The sequence below is a fragment of the Mauremys reevesii genome, linkage group 2, assembly GCF_016161935.1.
Source record: "Mauremys reevesii isolate NIE-2019 linkage group 2, ASM1616193v1, whole genome shotgun sequence".
Lineage (NCBI taxonomy): Eukaryota > Metazoa > Chordata > Testudines > Geoemydidae > Mauremys > Mauremys reevesii.
In genome coordinates this window covers 47310637-47328986 of record NC_052624.1, presented here as the reverse complement: position 1 = coordinate 47328986, position 18350 = coordinate 47310637, and the positions used below count along the sequence as shown (strand labels likewise).

The 18350-nt window shown below is 40.9% G+C and overlaps 1 protein-coding gene across 7 annotated transcripts in view; it reads right to left on the bottom strand.

Annotated features, from left to right (window-relative positions):
- Positions 1-18350, bottom strand: part of CASD1 (CAS1 domain containing 1) — a 62448-nt gene that overhangs the window by 37524 nt on the left and 6574 nt on the right. For all 7 annotated transcript variants that reach the window (XR_005594283.1, XR_005594284.1, XM_039525537.1 and 4 more), the window contains exons 2-3: positions 3393-3489; positions 2140-2260 (exon numbers count right to left, since the gene is read on the bottom strand). Coding sequence is in view for 5 of the 7 variants with exons in the window: in XM_039525537.1 (XP_039381471.1) it covers positions 2140-2260; positions 3393-3489 (218 nt within the window). In the remaining 2 variants the exon portion in view is untranslated. The remainder of the gene's footprint in view (positions 1-2139; positions 2261-3392; positions 3490-18350) is intronic.

The following is an 18350-nucleotide window of genomic DNA, read 5'->3' as shown; positions in this document are numbered from 1 at the left end:
GATGCTTAATCCTTGTAGGGGTTTTTTTTTTTTAAATCTAGCAAAAACCTAAATTCCCAGATGTATTTTCTTTCTTTCTTTTTTTTTATTCTTAAAAAAGGTAAACTTTATTAACAGAAGTGGATTTTTGTGTCTTAAGAGGTTTGTGCACATGTTGTTTAATTAGCTGGTGGCAACAGCTGATTTCCTTTTTTCCCCTCTCTCAGCTCTTCCCCAGAAGAGTGGGGGGTGAAAGGGTTTGAGGGTACCCCACAGGAAGGAATTCCCAAGTGCGCCTTCCTGGGGTTTCAAAGGGATTCTGCACTTGGGTGGTGGCAGCATCTACCACTCCAAGGTCAGAGAGAAGCTGTAACCTTGGAAGTTTAATACCAGCCTGGAGTGGTAAGTATTAATTTTTAGAGTCCTTGAGGGCCCCAACCTTCTGCACTCCAAGTGCCAGAGTGGGGAATCAGCCTTGACAACAAGTCTGACCTGAAGCTGAATACAAACCCTGAACAGCAGACGAAGTTAATGATTTTGCTGTCTAATAGACTATATCACTATAGTCTATCTCTGGCTCCACTTAGCAAGCTGTGCTTCACTTATCTTCAGAAAATGAACACACAACTGTATTTCAGTGCCATTTACAAGAAAGGCAAGGCAGAAAGCTATTTTTAATTTCAGCCCCAATCAGACTTGTATATCAGTCAATGCATCCAGGACTTAAGTGCAGATTAAATCAGCAATTAACCTTTCAAGAAATGACTTACAACAAGACTTGAATTAATATTGGCTAAAAGAACAAAACAAAACACTGGCATAGATCAGATTGGGCTCCCTCTACTGGTGGCTCATCAGCTTGCTATGAGGAGACCCTGCCATTGGTTCCCTGGGTGTTTTAAGCCTCTGAAGTCTGAACAAAGCCCACTGTCCCTGTCTTTGGGTCCCTAGGGACATCTCTGGAGCACAGATCTTCTGTCTAGGCTGCAACCATATGGCCCAGCTTCCTAGCCCCTCTGGTCTCACTGCTGACTCCTCAGCTCCCCCCGCCCCTCAAGCTTAAACATACTCTTTCCCAGAACTCCAAAGGTGTAAGCATTCTAGTTTCCCCTCTTCAAAGGGCCACATGGTAGGTGTAACATATAACACAGATAGAGACAAGTTATTGCTCTTTACTTAAGCATGACAAATACATAGAGGATATAGATCATATAGAAAACAACACACATCCTGAACACAATGCCCCACACTGTAGCTCACTCTTCCCTTGGAGGGCCATCTATGTTCAGATAGGTAGATGGACAGGAGGAACCTGCCTCAACCTCATCCAGTTCTTGCAGCTGTCTCCAACATCTTAAATTGGTGAAAGATTAACAAAGAACTCCCAACAGAGCAACTTTTGTAACCTTCCAGTCCCTCTGTCAGGTGACCTCCTGATCAGCCTCCTCAGGTGACCAGAGCCCAATACCAGATGACTTTGTTACCAAGTGACCCCTCCCCATCTAGCCAATTCTTGGGGTAGACATTATCTTACTGTCTAGGATGTTTGTACTTGAATAGAGGACCATACCAATTTAACAACTGTCTATTGTTAATCCTGCATCACTATGCCTTGGCATTTCAGTCCATAAAATGTAATATGGAGGTAAAGAGATCACTGAAAAGGCACCTTGTCCCCACATTCAAAACAGAGTTTGCAGCTTGGTAAATATACATAGAGAGAGTTCATAATCTCACAGATTTCCAAGTCATCACACACTGTGACAGCCATCTTTTCTCATCAGAAAAACACATCTCACTTAGTTGCCATTGGACAAGCCACCTTAGTTGAATAGGAAAGAAAACTATCATCTGCTGAACCCTCCCTCTGCAAACTTCCCACTTCACTTCTCAGGATGCCAAACATTCCTGTTATCACCCTCTGACAATTGCTTGGACCCAATCTCCCTATCGAGTGCTTGATTTGTTTCTCTGCAGAACTATGCCACATGGTTCCCTTTCCTGAATGTTAGGATAGCAAGTAGTATTATTTCCCAACAAATGCCCATTGCAGACATCAAAGTCCTTAGAAAAAACCCAGTTTCTGGTGTTTTCAACCTGGAAATTAAGTAAAGTTTTAACAGTTAAGTGACAAATTGGCAGGGAAAAAGGCAGTCTTACCTTGTTTCCTTCTTCCTTGACTTGAGGATTTATGAGTTTTACAAAAGAATAAAACAACTGGCGAATTCTGGAATCTCCTATAAATGCAATATGTTTGTCTAGGAGGCAGTTTTTTGCTTCACTGCAAAAAGAAACAGCATTACAAAATTAACATATTACATTATTTAAGGAATCAATTTAATGAAGGAAATTGATAATTCCTTAAAGGAAATCTTGAATATTATACAGAAAATTCTAAACATTACATCTAACTCTAAAGAAGGGTAAATTGTTTGGTTTTTTAAAAATACTGAATGCATTACATATAACAAGGGATAGGTATGAAATAAAGAGCCACCCTGATTATTTGATTACACAAATTACTGTAGGCATGAAAGGACTCTCTTTCCCATTGGGTGGTGCTGAAAAAAATAAAAAAGACTGAGAAGTTGTATAACTTTATTAAATAACAGAATAATTTTGAGTGATAAAGGTATCTGTCACGGTTTCTATATTAAGTGAATGAAGAGAAAAGTGATAGGTACTTTTATTTCTCAACATTATTTAGTACATTTTCTTATTAAAAAATTCTAAAAAAGGAATATACATTAACTATTTGGGATATTATTACGCAAGCAGCCAACCAACATCACCAGACAGGCACTGCAGTGGAACCCCCAAGGCAAGCGGAAAAGAGGCCGCCCAAGAAATACCTGGCGACGCGACCTTCAGGTTGATAGCAAAAAAATGGGCTATACCTGGAACCAGCTAGAGCGAATGGCCCAGGATAGAAGACTATGGAGATCTGTGGTTGGCGGCCCATACCCCGGTTGGGGTGACGGGCATGAATGAATGAATGAATGATTTGGGATATTATAACCAAGAATCGTATTTTACCTTTAAATCACAATTTGAAACCATACATAAAACATGTGATGCACCTTGAACTATCTTTAAATTCTTCATAATAAACAAAATGTGCAGTATAAATTATTACTACCACTCTTATCTATTTATATTTAGTAGCACGATCCTATTATGCTTAGCACTCTAGACACATAATGAAAAGAATATCTGCCACAAAGGACTTACACTGAGGGTCCTTTTCTGATCTCTGATAAATTATGTATTTCACTATAACCCATTTAAAAACAATCAGATGCAAGCATCAAGACAGTCAAAAGAGAAGACTGCAGTCCAGTAAACAGATTTCTTACTACCTTCCCCTGTAGAGAATAGAATAAAAATAAAAGAATATAAGGTGATATCCTTACCTATTTTTATATTTATGCATCATACAACTGTGGGGCTGCCATACTTTTTCCCCAAGAAATCTCCCACTGGAGAGAAGATATTCACATGTATCATCGCCTTAAAAAAATTACATTAGAATTAGAATCCAACTACAAAATGTATCATGCAATATCTTAACCATCAACTACTTTATTTTTTAAAAAATAAATAGTTGATATTTGGACCACAAAAAGATAAGAAATCATTAGCACTAACTAGAGCCAAGTATACTGTAAGGAGGTCCCGCACAAACTTCTCCATGTAATTTTGCCATTTATTGCCTCTCACTTCTATCTGAAAACATTCCTCTGTCCGCAGCCAGATGGTGATGATTACATAATTTCTACTAAGGAGCAGGTTGTGAAGTGAACTAGATTAATACTTGGGCCTCCAGAGTTAAAAGAACAGAGCATCAATCTACTGCGCCACTTATCATCCTACAATTATAACAACATAAGGTGAAGTGATTAACATACTAGTACTCTAATGTAATGCTCTTCTGTAAAGATTTAGCATATACTTTGAGCATTTTATATAGAATCTAAGTCTAAAAAAGAAATGTGCAGGATTATCTGTTCGTATCTGCTTGCTTAAAATGTAATTACCACCTTAAAGCAGGTGGAATTATATCTCAGTGTTTCAGCAGAAAGAGGTTTACATAGGAATTTCTCCGTAGCCTCCCATTCTGCAGTCAGCTCCTTCAGTCTAAAAGTTGCAAACTAAGGGTCAGATACAGAGATGGTGATTTTTGTTCTTCAAGCTCAAGTAAATTAACATCTTAGGTATGAAACCAATAAATAAGGCCTCTTTAAAATTGTTATGAATACCTGGGCCTGAAGAAAAGGGAAAGATTTTGCTGCTGTTGCCAAGATATTTTTCCAATGAATCAATATTGAAAAAGTTACAAGTAGTTCTGAAATTTCTCTCCAAAAAGGAAAAATAAATGATATTCATGGACACTAGACCTTCATCCAGAATGATTCCAAAGTGCTTTACAAACTATTTAGGAATCACTGGTTTATAGTCAGTTCTCTATTAGGTAAAATGTACCCTCTGTTTAGCGGTTCACAGCAACATTACACCCTAGAAAAATGTAGTTATCTGAACTGAAATTTGTTCTGGACATCAGGATTAGCCATCTTAGTCTTGAGAAGACTACTATGAGATTTTTGGTTATCACTAGCCTAAACCTCAATTGTGCATCTCATCCAAAAGCGGACACCAACTGTAGTGTCCCCAAACACTGACTCAAGGGGAAGGCTACCTAATGAATCACCACCATTTCATGAAGAACCTAGGATTTCTTTGGAGGTGTTCTAAGTACTGACCCAGCCAAATCCTGCTTAGCTTGAAAAGTATGACGAGATCGCAGCCTCTGCAGTAACTAACAAAATTCTCACATATGTACACCACACTTTGTTCTAATAGCTTAAACCTCAGACTTGGGTTCACAGTATGGAACAATCATATAGAATTTTTATGTGGAGAGCAGAGTTTCGGGAAAGCAAACTGAACTCTAGTTTCTTATAGCATGGCACTAGAGAGAAGAAAACTAGAGGGGATATTTATTTCAGTAATTTTCTATAACTAAGTTACAGGAAAACCTGTAGGAAAGAGATACGGTGTGCTGAAATTGCTTAATATGATCTTAAACACAGATCACTTGAGGATCTGCACTGAGACAAGAGACAGTGGAAGAGGAAGGGAAAAATAAGCACACTGAATAAAGAAAGGCTATTTTCTTGTCAGAGTATTTTACTCAGATAGCAGCAGATTCACATGGCGATGATGTAGCTGTGGTGGCATACAGAATGGACCCATTTTCTTTTCCTCCCCTAATTTTCATTAGACAGAATTGCTCGAGGTTTGTTTTTAATTTGATGCAACTCCCCCAACCTGTATCTTCAGTTTTCTAAGTACAACTTTGAGACAACAACTCATTGGTCCCAATATAGGGTAGTGTTGCAGAATAGCTGCATGTATTTCAGTGTTGGGTGAAGATATATTAATAAAAAAATTAATAAATAATTAAAATGGATAGTGTATATGGAAGGAGTCTAACTTACATCCCTCCACCCCAAAAATACAGTAGGATTTTCACATAATAGCTCTTCTACCTCAAAAATGAATAGTTAAGGCATGCAGTCAAATGATGTCTCATGCTATACATTTCTTCTCTTGTGCTATGCAAGTTACATCTCCCACCCAATCTCAACTATGCCCCCTTTTGTTCTGAAATAGTATACTGCTGGATATTCTTCAGAAAAATAATATGCCACTTAAAATAATATCAAAACTAAAATAAATAAAAAAACTTTTGCATTATATTTCCTGGTTGTTGAAGACTTGAGATATTTTCAACCTTACCAGTCTTCTAATTTTTAAAAAAAAAAGTGTTTTTAAATTTAGTATTAATGATACTCTTGATATATGTATAAATATGTAAAGGTTATATGACATACAAATTGTAAAAAAACATTATTTAAGATGCAGAATAATAAAGGAATACAAAAAGGACAGCGAAACCTTTTGATTGAACAAAAACATTTATTAAATTACATTGATTAACTAATAAAATTCTCAGTGTATGCACTCTCACATTAGTACAGCCATGACAACATAAGTGAATTCCTATGAAAGTTTTAAATTATCAAATTTAAATTATAAAATTATAAAATTTAAACTATCAAAGAAAAAGCTCATATGGGCGAATTCAGATACAAATGGAAGATTATTTCCTTGTACCATGAGTTCAAATCATAAGCTCCCACATACCTATTTAATATTGTGAATAGGTAACAAAATGAATTCATGTCTACTTGCTTTAGATGGGGAAATCACATAAATGTCACATAATAGCTCAGTCCCAAACATTTTGCTATATACTCTGTCGTCATGAATATCACAGTATTTCCTGCAAAATGTGAAATCTACAAATGTCACTAATATGCTTTTTTTGCAGTGTAGTTGTAGTAATGTTGGTCCCAGAATAAGAGAGAAAGAGGGAGCAAAAGAAAAGGTTGGTGATGTAATATTGTTTATTGGACCAATTTATTCTATTGGTGGAAGGGACAAGCTTTTGAGCTTCACAGGGCTCTCCTTCAGATCTCAGGTGTTTCCAGGAGCCTTCTTATGTGGGGAGTGAAGAACCACAGATGATGTGACTCCCTGCCTTATATAGCTTTTGCACATGGCAGGAACCCTTTGTTCCAAAGCTTGGTTCCCAGACCAGTCTGTGGAAAAATACTGACATCCCAAGATGGAGTCCAGCATCATGTGGCCTGGTCACATGTCCTTATAGAGTCACAGTAGCCATCACTCAGGTGCTGTCTGTAGCGTTCTCAGGAAGGCTCACCAGGTGGGAGATAAACTTCTCCTATGGCCTATTGTTCTCCCTAATGGCTCATTGCCCTGAATAGGCCCTTCACAACCACCTATCTAGACTGAAAGCATCTGTCTAGTGGGCGCTACCCAGGTGTAACTACATTTGAAATACATATACACAATCAATATTCATAACTTCAGATACAAAAATGATACATGCATAGATAGAATAATCATATTAAGCTAATCATAACTTTTCCAATGACACCTCACATGACTCATCTTGAATGCTGTAACCATATCATATCATCACTATAAAGAATATGGGGTGCAGTGGCACACCATTTTTTAAACTGATTATGGTGTCCAGGAAGTTGATGCTGCCGTGGGTATGTTCTAGAGAGTCTGAGAGAGGGGTTGTAGTTGTTTAAAATTTGTGGTGGAAATCTGTAAGGGAGCTTAGGTCATCCGTCCAAAGGATGAAAATATCGTCTATGTATCTCAAGTATATCATTGGTTCTGTGATGTATTTTTCCATAAATTCTTCCTCAAGGTGGCCCCAGAAGAGATTGACATATTGGGGAGCCATCCTAATATCCATGGTTGTTCCCACAGTTTGGGCAAAGCATTTGTTGTTAAATGTGAAGTTGTTGTGGCAGAGGATGAAATGGATGAGTTTGGCAATGTTTAAGGTGGATTTCAGAGCACTGTACATTGCAATTAACATAAATATTCCTACAAAGAATTGAACTTTGTAGACACTGAAAACTAATGGGAGATACATCATGAATACATAAAAAAACAATTGTCCAAGCTTTTCTGCTTTTGTATTACTAAATGTGTGCATCTTTCCCACCCTGCTCTAAACACAGTCCACAAACACACACACACTTCATAGCATTTGGTTTTATTAAACAGAAATTTAAACACAAGGTAAAAAGTTTGACTCATATCTTCTTTCAAGGCGTGGCTGCTCCTAAGGTTCCTATAATTTATCACATGTAGGTGGTTAGGATAACAAACCACCTGCACCACTGATTCAGTAAAACTCAACATCCCCCAGCAGAGTGCATTCACAGAGCTTGTTACATTGAGGAATCCAGCCAGAAATCCTTGCTGTCATGATCCACCTGACTTACACCTAGTTTAGTGGTATGTATCTTAACTCTGTATTGCCTGGTTTTCAGAGGTTTGAATGCAGCTGAACTCAACATTCTATTATTTTTATTTATATTAACATAGCACCTAGAAGCCCTAGTCTTGGACCAGGGCCTCATTCTGCTAGGCACTGTACAAATACAGAACAAAAAGATAGAATGTAAGCTTTTTAGGCAAGGGACTAAGTATGAGACAAGAGACAACAGATGGATACATATAGGCAGATGAGTAAAAGGACACGAGACAATATCTAGTTAACATGACAGACGGTGGTCCCAGGACACTGGCACCCTAACCAATGTCATGTGTTTTTTGTAGGCATCATGGCAAAGGAGAGTTCTGAGAAGGTTTTGGAAGGAGAATAATGAATTAGTTGTGCAGATATTTATGGGGAGTACTTCCCAAGCGTGAGGAATAGCATGGGAGAAAGCACAGAGGCATTTATTTGGAAATGTAACCAAGCGTCTGATGTAGGCTGGCAGAACGGGCCCAGAAAAACATGAGACACATTGACATTAACTCTCCATAAAAAAAGATTTGGGGCAGTTAATAATGCATGTTAAACAAAAAAAAACCCTCAACACTTCCATGTTCCACAGATCAGCTATTTCCATTCACTGACTCTCTCTCCTGGGCAATGATTAAACTGGTCACAGAAGGCACTGGATGGATGTTTGTACTTTCAGTGAGTCCCTGTATCATCTGTTCATCCCTCATCTCTCCGCTGGTATAGCCCGGTCCTCCCTCCCCAACCCTCCTCCCTATGGAGGGGTAGGCATCAGTGGAGGCCCTACTGACTGAGGAATTGGACAGAGGATGCAGAAACAGTGCAGAAACTAAGAGTCAGTGGGGCATGTTTTAAAGTGGAAACAGAAATGCAGGGTATGGATATGGGTGGTTTATGCTAGTTAAAGTAGTTTAGGGGTATGCTGGACCCTTGTGCCACAGTGCAACCCTAAAGGATGAAGCATGGCAACGGGCAAGAGCTCTCCCAACCCCCCATACTCCCTGCACTGCCCCAATACTCCATATTCCTTAGATTTGTGCGCACACACACAAAAAAGATATAAAAATCTGAAAATGTTATGAGCAACTCATGTTAACTGATGCACAACATCCCTAACCCCTTGAAAAATAACCCAACTAGCTTTTCTTTGTTCACAATCACTCCTATTGTTCAGGAAACAGCCAAAGACCAAAATGACATATCCTAAGCGCTTATTAGCCTTCCATCTTCCTCTATTTAATTAATGCTAGTTTCCTTCACAGTATGTACTTCTACTTTAAAGCACTTACAAACGTCGTCTCTAAAACCAGAAACTTTGGTCTGGGGCAAAATTTCCAAAAACAGCCCCAGCAGAATGCAGGAAGAAAGCAGTTAACGTGCATAACACAATTTTTTTTTGAAAACTGCAGAGGGTAGGGCTGAAACTGAGAATGTTTGCATATGGCTCAGGCTCAATGACCGGAGCATGTCACCTTGAGCTACCCAATTACTATGACAACAGAGCCCTAGCTTCAACAGAAGCCTAGACTTGCTACATAAACACAATTCACTCTCTTTGGTTCATCAGTTAGGGTCAACCCAACCTGGAGTAGTAAATTTAATTTTCCAATAACTTCTTTAATTTTGCTCCCCCCCCACCCCCCACAAGGGGGGAGAGGGAAAGGGGGACAGTGGATACCGTACAGTGCTGAGATAAATCCTGAGCATGTAAGATCAGTTCAGGGAAGATAAGATCCATAGTTTGAGCTCCAGGTGTTGACAAGTAAATGTTTTAAGAACCAAGTGATTTTGTAAACATTTGATGGGGGGAGGAGGAGAAGGAGGGACAGTATTTGTGCAATCCCTTGCTCAAATAACTCCAAATTTGGACCACTACCCCTGACTCACAACCCCAAAATGAACAACAATTTTTAAGGCAATTGAGCCAGCACCTGGATTTTAGGACATGTTTACACTGCAATCAGGAAGTATGATTGCAGCATGCGTGGGCATAAGCAGACTAGCTCACTAAGGGTATGTCTACATTACGAAATTTGGTCGATTTAATAGAAGTCGATTTTTTAGAAATCGATATGATACAGTCGATTGTGTGTGTCCCCACTAAGCGCATTAAGTCGGCGGGGTGTGTGCACAGTACCGAGGCTAGCATCGACTTTCGGAGCATTGCAGTGTGGTAGCTATCCCACAGTTCCCGCAGTCTCCGCCGCCCATTGGAATTCTAGGTTGAGCTCCCAATGCCTGCTGGGGCAAAAAGCATGTTGTCAGGGCCTCCTCTCTCCCTCCCTCCCTGTGAAAAAACAACGGCAAAAAATCGTTTCTCACCTTTTTTCCTGGGTTACCTGTGCAGATGACATACCACAGCAAGCATGTAACCCGCTCAGCTCACTGTCACGGTATGTCTCCTGGGTGCTGCTGGCAGATGTGGTACTGCAGTGCTACACAGCAGCATCCCCTTGCCTTGCCTTACGGATGGCAGATGGTGCAATATGACTGTTAGCCGTCATCGTAGTCCCATGGGTGCTCCTGGCCGACCTCAGTTAGGTTGGTCGAGGGCACCTGGGCAGACATGGGTGCTCCCGGCTGGCCTCAGTGAGGTCAGTCGGGGGTGCATGGACAAAAATGGGAATAACTCCAGGTCATTCTCTTAAGTTTTCTCTAATGGAGATTCAGTCCTGCCTGGAATATCATGCCAGCTGGAGGCTTCTGCCTCAGGCTGCTCTCCCAGTTGGCAGCACCACGCGGTCGCACCTACCCCAGCCTACCCCTTGCTCCCATGCTTCATGAAGCCTGAACAGTAGTAAGGAGCAGTTCAACTATAGGCTGAGCAAGTGCAGAATGGTGGTAGAATGTGCCTTTGGACCTTTAAAAGCTCGTTGGCGCAGTTTACTGACTCAGTTAGACCTCAGCAAAACCAATATTCCCATCATTATTACTGCTTGCTGTGTGCTCCACAATATCTGTGAGAGTAAGGGGGAGACGTTTATGGTGGGGTGGAAGGTTGAGGCAAATCGCCTGGCCGCTGATTACATGGTGGTTAGAAGAGGACAGCAGGGCGCACTGCGCATCAGAGAAGCTTTGAAAACCAGTTTAGTGACTGGCCAGGCTACCGTGTGAAAGCTCTGTTTGTTTCTCCTTGATGAAAACCCGCCCCGCTGGTTCACTCTACCTTCCCTGTAAGCAAACTGCCCTCTCCTCCCCCCTTTGATCTCCGCTTGCAGAGGCAATAAAGTCATTGTTGTTTCAAATTCATGCATTCTTGATTAATTTGTCACACAAATGGGGGGATAACTGCCAAGGTTATGAGGGGTAGAGGAGGACGGAAGTACAGGGGTCGGGTTGTTGTAGGGGCATCCCGTAGAATGGAATTCAGCTCATCATAGAAGCGGCATGTCTGGGGCTCTGGTTCTTTTGTAGGCTTGCCTGAGCTCCTTAAGTTTCACGTGGCACTGCTGCGGGTCCCTGTTACAACCTCTGTCCTTCATGCTCTTGGAGATTTTTTCAAATATTCTGGCATTTCGTCTTTTGGAACCGAGTTCGGATAGCACAGATTCGTCTCCCCATACAGCGATCAGATCTTGTACCTCCCGTTCGGTCCATGCTGGAGCTCTTTTGTGATTCTGGGACTCCATGGTCACCTGTGCTGATGAGCTCTGCATGGTCTCCTGTGCTGATCAGTTCGCTACGCTGGCCAAACAGGAAATGAAATTCAAAAGTTCGCAGGGCTGTTCCTGTCTACCTGGCCAGTATATCTGAGCTGAGAGTGCTGTCCAGAGCAGTCACAGTGGAGCACTCTGGGATAGCTCCCGGAGGCCAATGCCATCGAATTGCGCCCACACTACCCCAAATTCGACCCAGCAGGGTCGATTTCAGCACTAATTCCCTTGTCGGGGAGGAGTACAGAAATTGATTTTAAGAGCCCTTTAAGTCGACAAAAATGGCTTCATCATGTGGATGAGTGCAGGGTTAAATCGATCTAACGCTGCTAAATTCGACCTAAACTTGTAGTGTAGACCAGGGCTAAGAACAGCAGTGTAGCCACACCAGCACAAGCAGCAGCATGGGTTATCCCCCTGAGTACACACCCAGGGTCCCAGGTGGAATTAGACTTGAATGACTAGACTACACTGTTATTTTTAGTGAGTAAACTAGATCATGACTAGGTCGCCTATGCCTATACATGCTACGATCACACTCCTGACTGCAGAGTAGACCTACCCATAAAGCACTGAAAGTAGTCTTTAAAACAGTAGGCAATTCTGAGGCCAGGTCTACACTACAAACTTACATTGGTGTCATTACATTACTCAGGGGTGTGAAAAATCCACACCCGAGTGACCTAGTTATATTGACATAATCCCCACTGTAGACAGTGCTATGTTGGCAGGAGAGCTCCTCCTGTTGACACAGCTGTCGCCTCTGGCAGAGGTGGATTAACTATGCCAACAAGAGAAGGTCTCCCACTGGCATAGTAGAGTCTTCACTAAAGCACTACAGCAGCACAGCTGCAGCTTTTTAAGTGTAGACCTGCCCTGATACTTAACTATAACAAAGCTGAGACTCCACTATTATTATGTGCAACTGTAACAATCTCCGCTCTCATACACTTGTCGGGTTACATCATCCCTATGCTGCCTTGGTGGAAAGTTACAGCAGCAGGACAACAAGAATAGAGGAGTTAGATAAAGTTGTTATGAGAAAGTAGGGAACTGCCAGAGCGAGGCAAATGCCAGGTGGCCTAATTGGGATTAGATAAGTTGCATGGGAAATGGGAAACCAGTAAGCAAAGGGCCATGCATGTGAAAAGTGTGTGCATCAGACAAAGAACCAATCAGCAGCAATGTAATGTTGGTGTGTCTGACGTTTGCTAATATGGAGAAGCCTATATAATATGATGCATTGTAAATAATAAACGATTCAGCTTGCAATCATATTGGTTGTTGTGCTTTATCCGCCCGCATGCAACGCAACAAATGGTGACGAATGAAAGTGTCAGTGGCCTGACCCAGGCGGAGAAGCCCTGAGCCCAGAGGCAAACGGCCAGGAGCCTGAGCCCAGAGGCGGGCAGCTGGGAGCCGCGGCGGGGAGTGCTTGAGAAGCCCCCGGACCCTGACGTGACTCATATCGAATGATGATAGTGTCGGGAGCCTGAGCCCAGAGGCGAACGGCCAGGAGCCTGAGCCCAGAGGCGAGCGGAGGAGCTGCAGCGGGGAGTGCTGGAGAAGCCCCCGGGCGTCCGAAAAGAGAGACGCACCTGAGCCCTGAGGAGAGCGGCTATAAGCCGCGGAGGAGAAGGGCAGAACAGCTAACGTGAGTACCGCTGTATCAGCTGAAGAAAAGATAACACAGAAGCTTTATTTGCACATTATGAACCGACAGGGGGAAAAGATTTCCCCTGCTGCACTGATTCACTTATTAAGAAGAGAGGGAGAGAAGCTCCCCTCTGATATGTTGTCCCGTCTGCTGCGGTGGGGACAGAGAAGGAACCTTTGTTAAGCCGAGTACAATTTTTAATAAAACTGTGTGGGAGCGGCTAGGCTCCAAGCTTTGGAAGTCGGTGGCTCAGGGCGATAAGGAAGCCTTTTCCCTGAGTCCAGTATGGAATAAGACAAAGAAGATAGTACAAACTTTCGTGGCCGAGGCAGGAGTGCAGGCGGCCCTTTTAAGCTTTTCCGAATGCCTTCTGTGTTGTCGGTTGGAGCCAGGGAGTTTTTCGGTGGCAAGGACACAGTGATACCTTTGGCTTCCGACCTGGATAATGTTGCCCCTGTTATGGTTCCACTACCCTCCAATACACCCGAGCCTATGAAAACAGCTTTGCCGCATGCACCCCCTCCCAAGCCATGCCGTGTCCACGGGACCTGGGGGTGTCACGAATGCGGGGAAATAAAGGAGGCTCGGGTGAGACACGTGCCATCACAAGTCTATCCCAATTTGACTACGCCTATTCAGTTTACCCAGTTTAATGTCTTTTATAAGAAAATGGAGCGCCAGGGTCAACAGCTGCAGGCCATTTATAATAAGTTAAATCAAATGCAAGGTCTTCCAGCTGGATTATTGTGGAAAGAGGGGGAGCAGGCAGAGGCTCGTGAGGAGGTGCTCCGCTGGAAGCGAGCCCTGGACGGGAAAGTTTTGGAGTGCATGGCACAGGCAGAGGCTCGTGAGCAGGCAGAGGCACGTGAGGAGGTGCTCCGCTGCAAGCGAGCCCTGGACGGGAAAACTTTGGAGTGCATGGCGCAGGCAGAGGCTCGGACAGTGCCGGGAATACCGTTATGCTTCTCCGGTATGAGCAGCAACAGCTGGGTGTTCTGACACAGGATTTACAGTTTAAAAGAAGCCAAGCAGGGAAAGAAAAGGACAAGGTAACGTGCTGGCTAATCTCTCCCTCGTTCGCTGCAGCCCCCACGTCCTGATTATTTTCCCCCGTAGACGCTGAACCACGACGGTGGTGGAAAAGAAGAAAAAACACTCACGTTGTTGATATTGCCAAAGACCAGAAATTCCTGACTAAAAAGACATTGAGAACTGACCCTGGTGAAGAAATAAAGAATTGTACACTGGCAGGAAGAAATTTGGGACTCCTGCTAAAAAGTGTGGTATTGATTGGATTTTGGGGTTTATTTTACAGGCTGCGCCCTGTGTTGTGGAATTTTTTTTTTAGCATGTATTGCCCCCCCCCCATTGGATTGTAAATGGTATTACCCCCCCCCCCCATTACTAACCCGAGTTTTTTAGAGCCAAATTGGTTTTTGTTTTTAGAGTTTGAGAAAACTCAGCCAAAGGTTTGTTGAGTATTCTCAAGGGGGGGGAGTTTATGGTGTTATTAGGCATAAATTTAGGTAATTTGGGAGAATGGCTTTGAATTTATGTGACCCAAAGTACCTTTATGTAAAGTGCTTTTGTTAGTTTTATTAGATTTTGTTAATTTTGTGTTATGTGCTGATTATTGGTTGTTGTAGATTGCTTGATACTAGATGTAGCCTATATTTAAAATAGATAGGTTGATTGCAGATGTTGTAATTAAAGTTTTATGCATAAAATGTAGCCCCCATGGTGGGAAAGTATAGATAATTGCTTGCAGTAGAGATTAGAAGGGTGGGGGCTAGTTAAGAAGTACACCCTCCTAGCTAAATTGATAGTGAAATAAGTTGGTGTTTATGTAGGAACGGTTTAGCAAGAGGAAAAAAGGATCGGGCCCAGGCGGCGGGCAACAGACAACAAGCTTGGAAAACTGGTTGATAACCTTGAGGGTGTAGTTGATAGAAAAGGTAATTAACTACAAGCGAGTAATGTTAGGCAGAGCAAAAAGTTAACTCTGTGATTGCTAGAGGGAATAGCAGTTGAATTTTGTAAAGATGCTAAAGAGTAAAGTTTTTGGTGTTTTGAAATGTTTGTAAATAATTTTTGGTAAAGAAATTAGTTTGTAATTGTTTGGCCATAAATAATTTTGTTGCATTAATTGAAGATTGTATATTGTGCTATGTAATTGTAATTGTATTAGGCTACGGGCATATAAGTGGTGATTTTTTTTTGTGTTTAAAAGTAGAAGTTAATAGTAAGAACCCTTAAGCTGTGAATAGCTTTGAATTTAGAAGTAAGCCAGGATGCAATTGTATTATTGTAAATGATTTAATTGCTGAAGTGATTCCCCTGTTTTGCCTGAAATTAATAAGGGTATTTGTGTATTTTAAGTAATGATTGATTGCCCAGTAGGGGTATATTTGTTTGTTTTTTAGATATTTAGAGAATTGATGTTAGCTGTATAGTATTTAATGTACCATGCATTTATTTATAGAGTTTACATTTATGTTTTATGTTTTATGTTTTGTTTTGTGGTGTTTGTTTTTCTGGCCAGAATTATTGTTGTGTTGTTAAGATTTTTATGTGGTTTATGTTGTGTTTTTTCTAGGACCCCCCCTCCCTCAGTGTCAGTTTGATCACCTGACATATGAGGGATGAATTGGTAACAGAAATTTGTCACAATTTGGTGAGCAATAGAGAAGGGGGGAACCCTGCAGAATTTACACCATTTATTTATTTGTTACTTTATGTTTGTTGTGTTTGATGTTGTTGGTGTTGTATGTTATGAATTGCATGGTTATAGGTGAGCCCTGTAGCATAAGATATATTATTTTTTGTTGTTGTTGTTTGTTTGTTTTGTACGCCTTTTGCTATGAAGTTTGGAGAGGTTTATTGGATGTTTTTTATTTTTTTAAGAAAAGAGGGGGAGATGTCGGGTTACATCATCCCTATGCTGCCTTGGTGGAAAGTTACAGCAGCAGGACAACAAGAATAGAGAGTTAGATAAAGTTGTTATGAGAAAGTAGGGAACTGCCAGAGCGAGGCAAATGCCAGGTGGCCTAATTGGGATTAGATAAATTGCATGGGAAATGGGAAACCAGTAAGCAAAAGGCCATGCATGTGAAAAGTGTGTTTATCAGACAAAGAACCAATCAGCAGCAATGTAATGTTGGTGTGTCTGACGTTTGCTAATATGGAGAAGCCTATATAATATGATGCATTGTAAATAATAAACGATTCAGCTTGCAATCATATTGGTTGTTGTGCTTTATCCGGCCCGCATGCAACGCAACATACACTTACCATGCATCACCAATAGGATGAATCTCAAATATTTAATATTCATCAATCCCAAGAGTACATACATACAAATAATTATCCTTTTAACACAGGGATAATTTCAGACCATGGGATTACACCTTCAACATACACTACCAACAACTGGGTTTGAATGTTTTAGCTCCTTAGGTCAGCAAGACAGAATGTTCCACGGGATCACTAGAAGTGTTCCCAACATCTGATGTCTATCTTCTATCATTAGACATAAGAACTTCTGTTCACATGTAACAATAGAAGATCTTTTGGAGAGATGGGAGAGTCTGAAGTGGGGGAGGAGGGGAGAGTGACAAATGAAGAAGCAAAAAGTGACATATTAGTGAAGGAAAGGGTATGAATAGGGTAGAAAAGGAAAGAACATGGATCAAAATGAGGAGATAAAATAAGCAGAGTCAGACAACCACAAATTGTGTCTCCAAGAAAAGTCAATATAGGCATTAGGAAGCGCGAGCAACAACAGAAGACGGATGAATCACTTGACTAACAAAACAAACGAGCCATGATACTTTCTTAAAAAAAAAAAACAACTACCCTATCTCTGACCATTATTGAGAACAATTCCTTTTATGTGATGAGAAGAACCCTAAAAAGTGCCCCAGTATACCTAAAATGTAGGATGTTGTTATTCTTTGTTCCCCTCATATTTTATTTGAAATAGCAAAAATAAATTAAGTTTCATATTCATGAAATGTCATAAGCATGCATACTGTAGTAATTGATAGAGAACATAATTTAATTCTATTTTGTTAGTTATTCCCTCTATATATCGTTCTACTGAATTCATGGAATAACAGTCTCCATCCAATGACAAAAACAATACAATCTCATAATAAACAAACTCTGAATCTGAATGAACAAAGCATCTTCCTTATTTTCAGATATATGAATTACAACCGTGATAAATATTTTGTTAAATGTAAAATAACTTTAAGTAGTACTTAACTGCAGAATATTTCGTGATCCATTTAATAAAGAAAAAATGCAAAATTATAAATAAAAACCTATCCCCAATAGGATTTCAACACCATAGCTTTGACATATATATTACTAAGACGACAAAATACACAATACTAATGCTAAGATTTGTGACATTTTATAAACAATTAGGCAAGTGAATACTCTGGAGAATGTATAGATAGGTTAAAGCTAGTTTTCATACAATTTTGCATAAAGATAGTTTCTATATCAAAGCTTATAACTAAGTTCTGTGTATCCACATCTCTCATCATTAGCAGTTAATTTGAAAGCTGTATCAAATTTTAGTTTGTCTCTTTATAAGCAGGAAAGCTTCCCTTGCCTTCATGTACAGGCCACAGTCCTGCACTTACATGATCATTTTTACACTAGTGGATAGTCCCACTGAATTTAATATGATTACTTAGGGCACGTCTTCACTGGCCATGTTAAAGTGCTGCCGCAGCTTGTGTAGTTGCGGCATAGAGCTCCACAAGGGGTGTAGTGCAGTTCCCAGCGCTGGTGCACTGTCTACACTGGCACTTTACAGCGCTGAAACTTGCAGCGCTCAGAGGTATGTTTTTTCACACCCCTGAGCAAGAAAGTTGCAGTGCTGTAAAGTGCCAATGTAGACAAGCCCTTACATCTGCAAGATTACTCCCATGTGCAGTTGCAGGATTAGGGCCAAAATTAGCCAATAAAACCTACAATTTCCCATCATTCTCCTACTAACTTTTCTTCCAAACATGCAATAAGAGCAATTTTACCATGTTTCAATAGAAAACAAAATCTAATAAAAAACATTTAGCAAGTACAACATCTCCTCAGTCAAAAGCAGAAAGACCATTGAGGCAATAAAAGC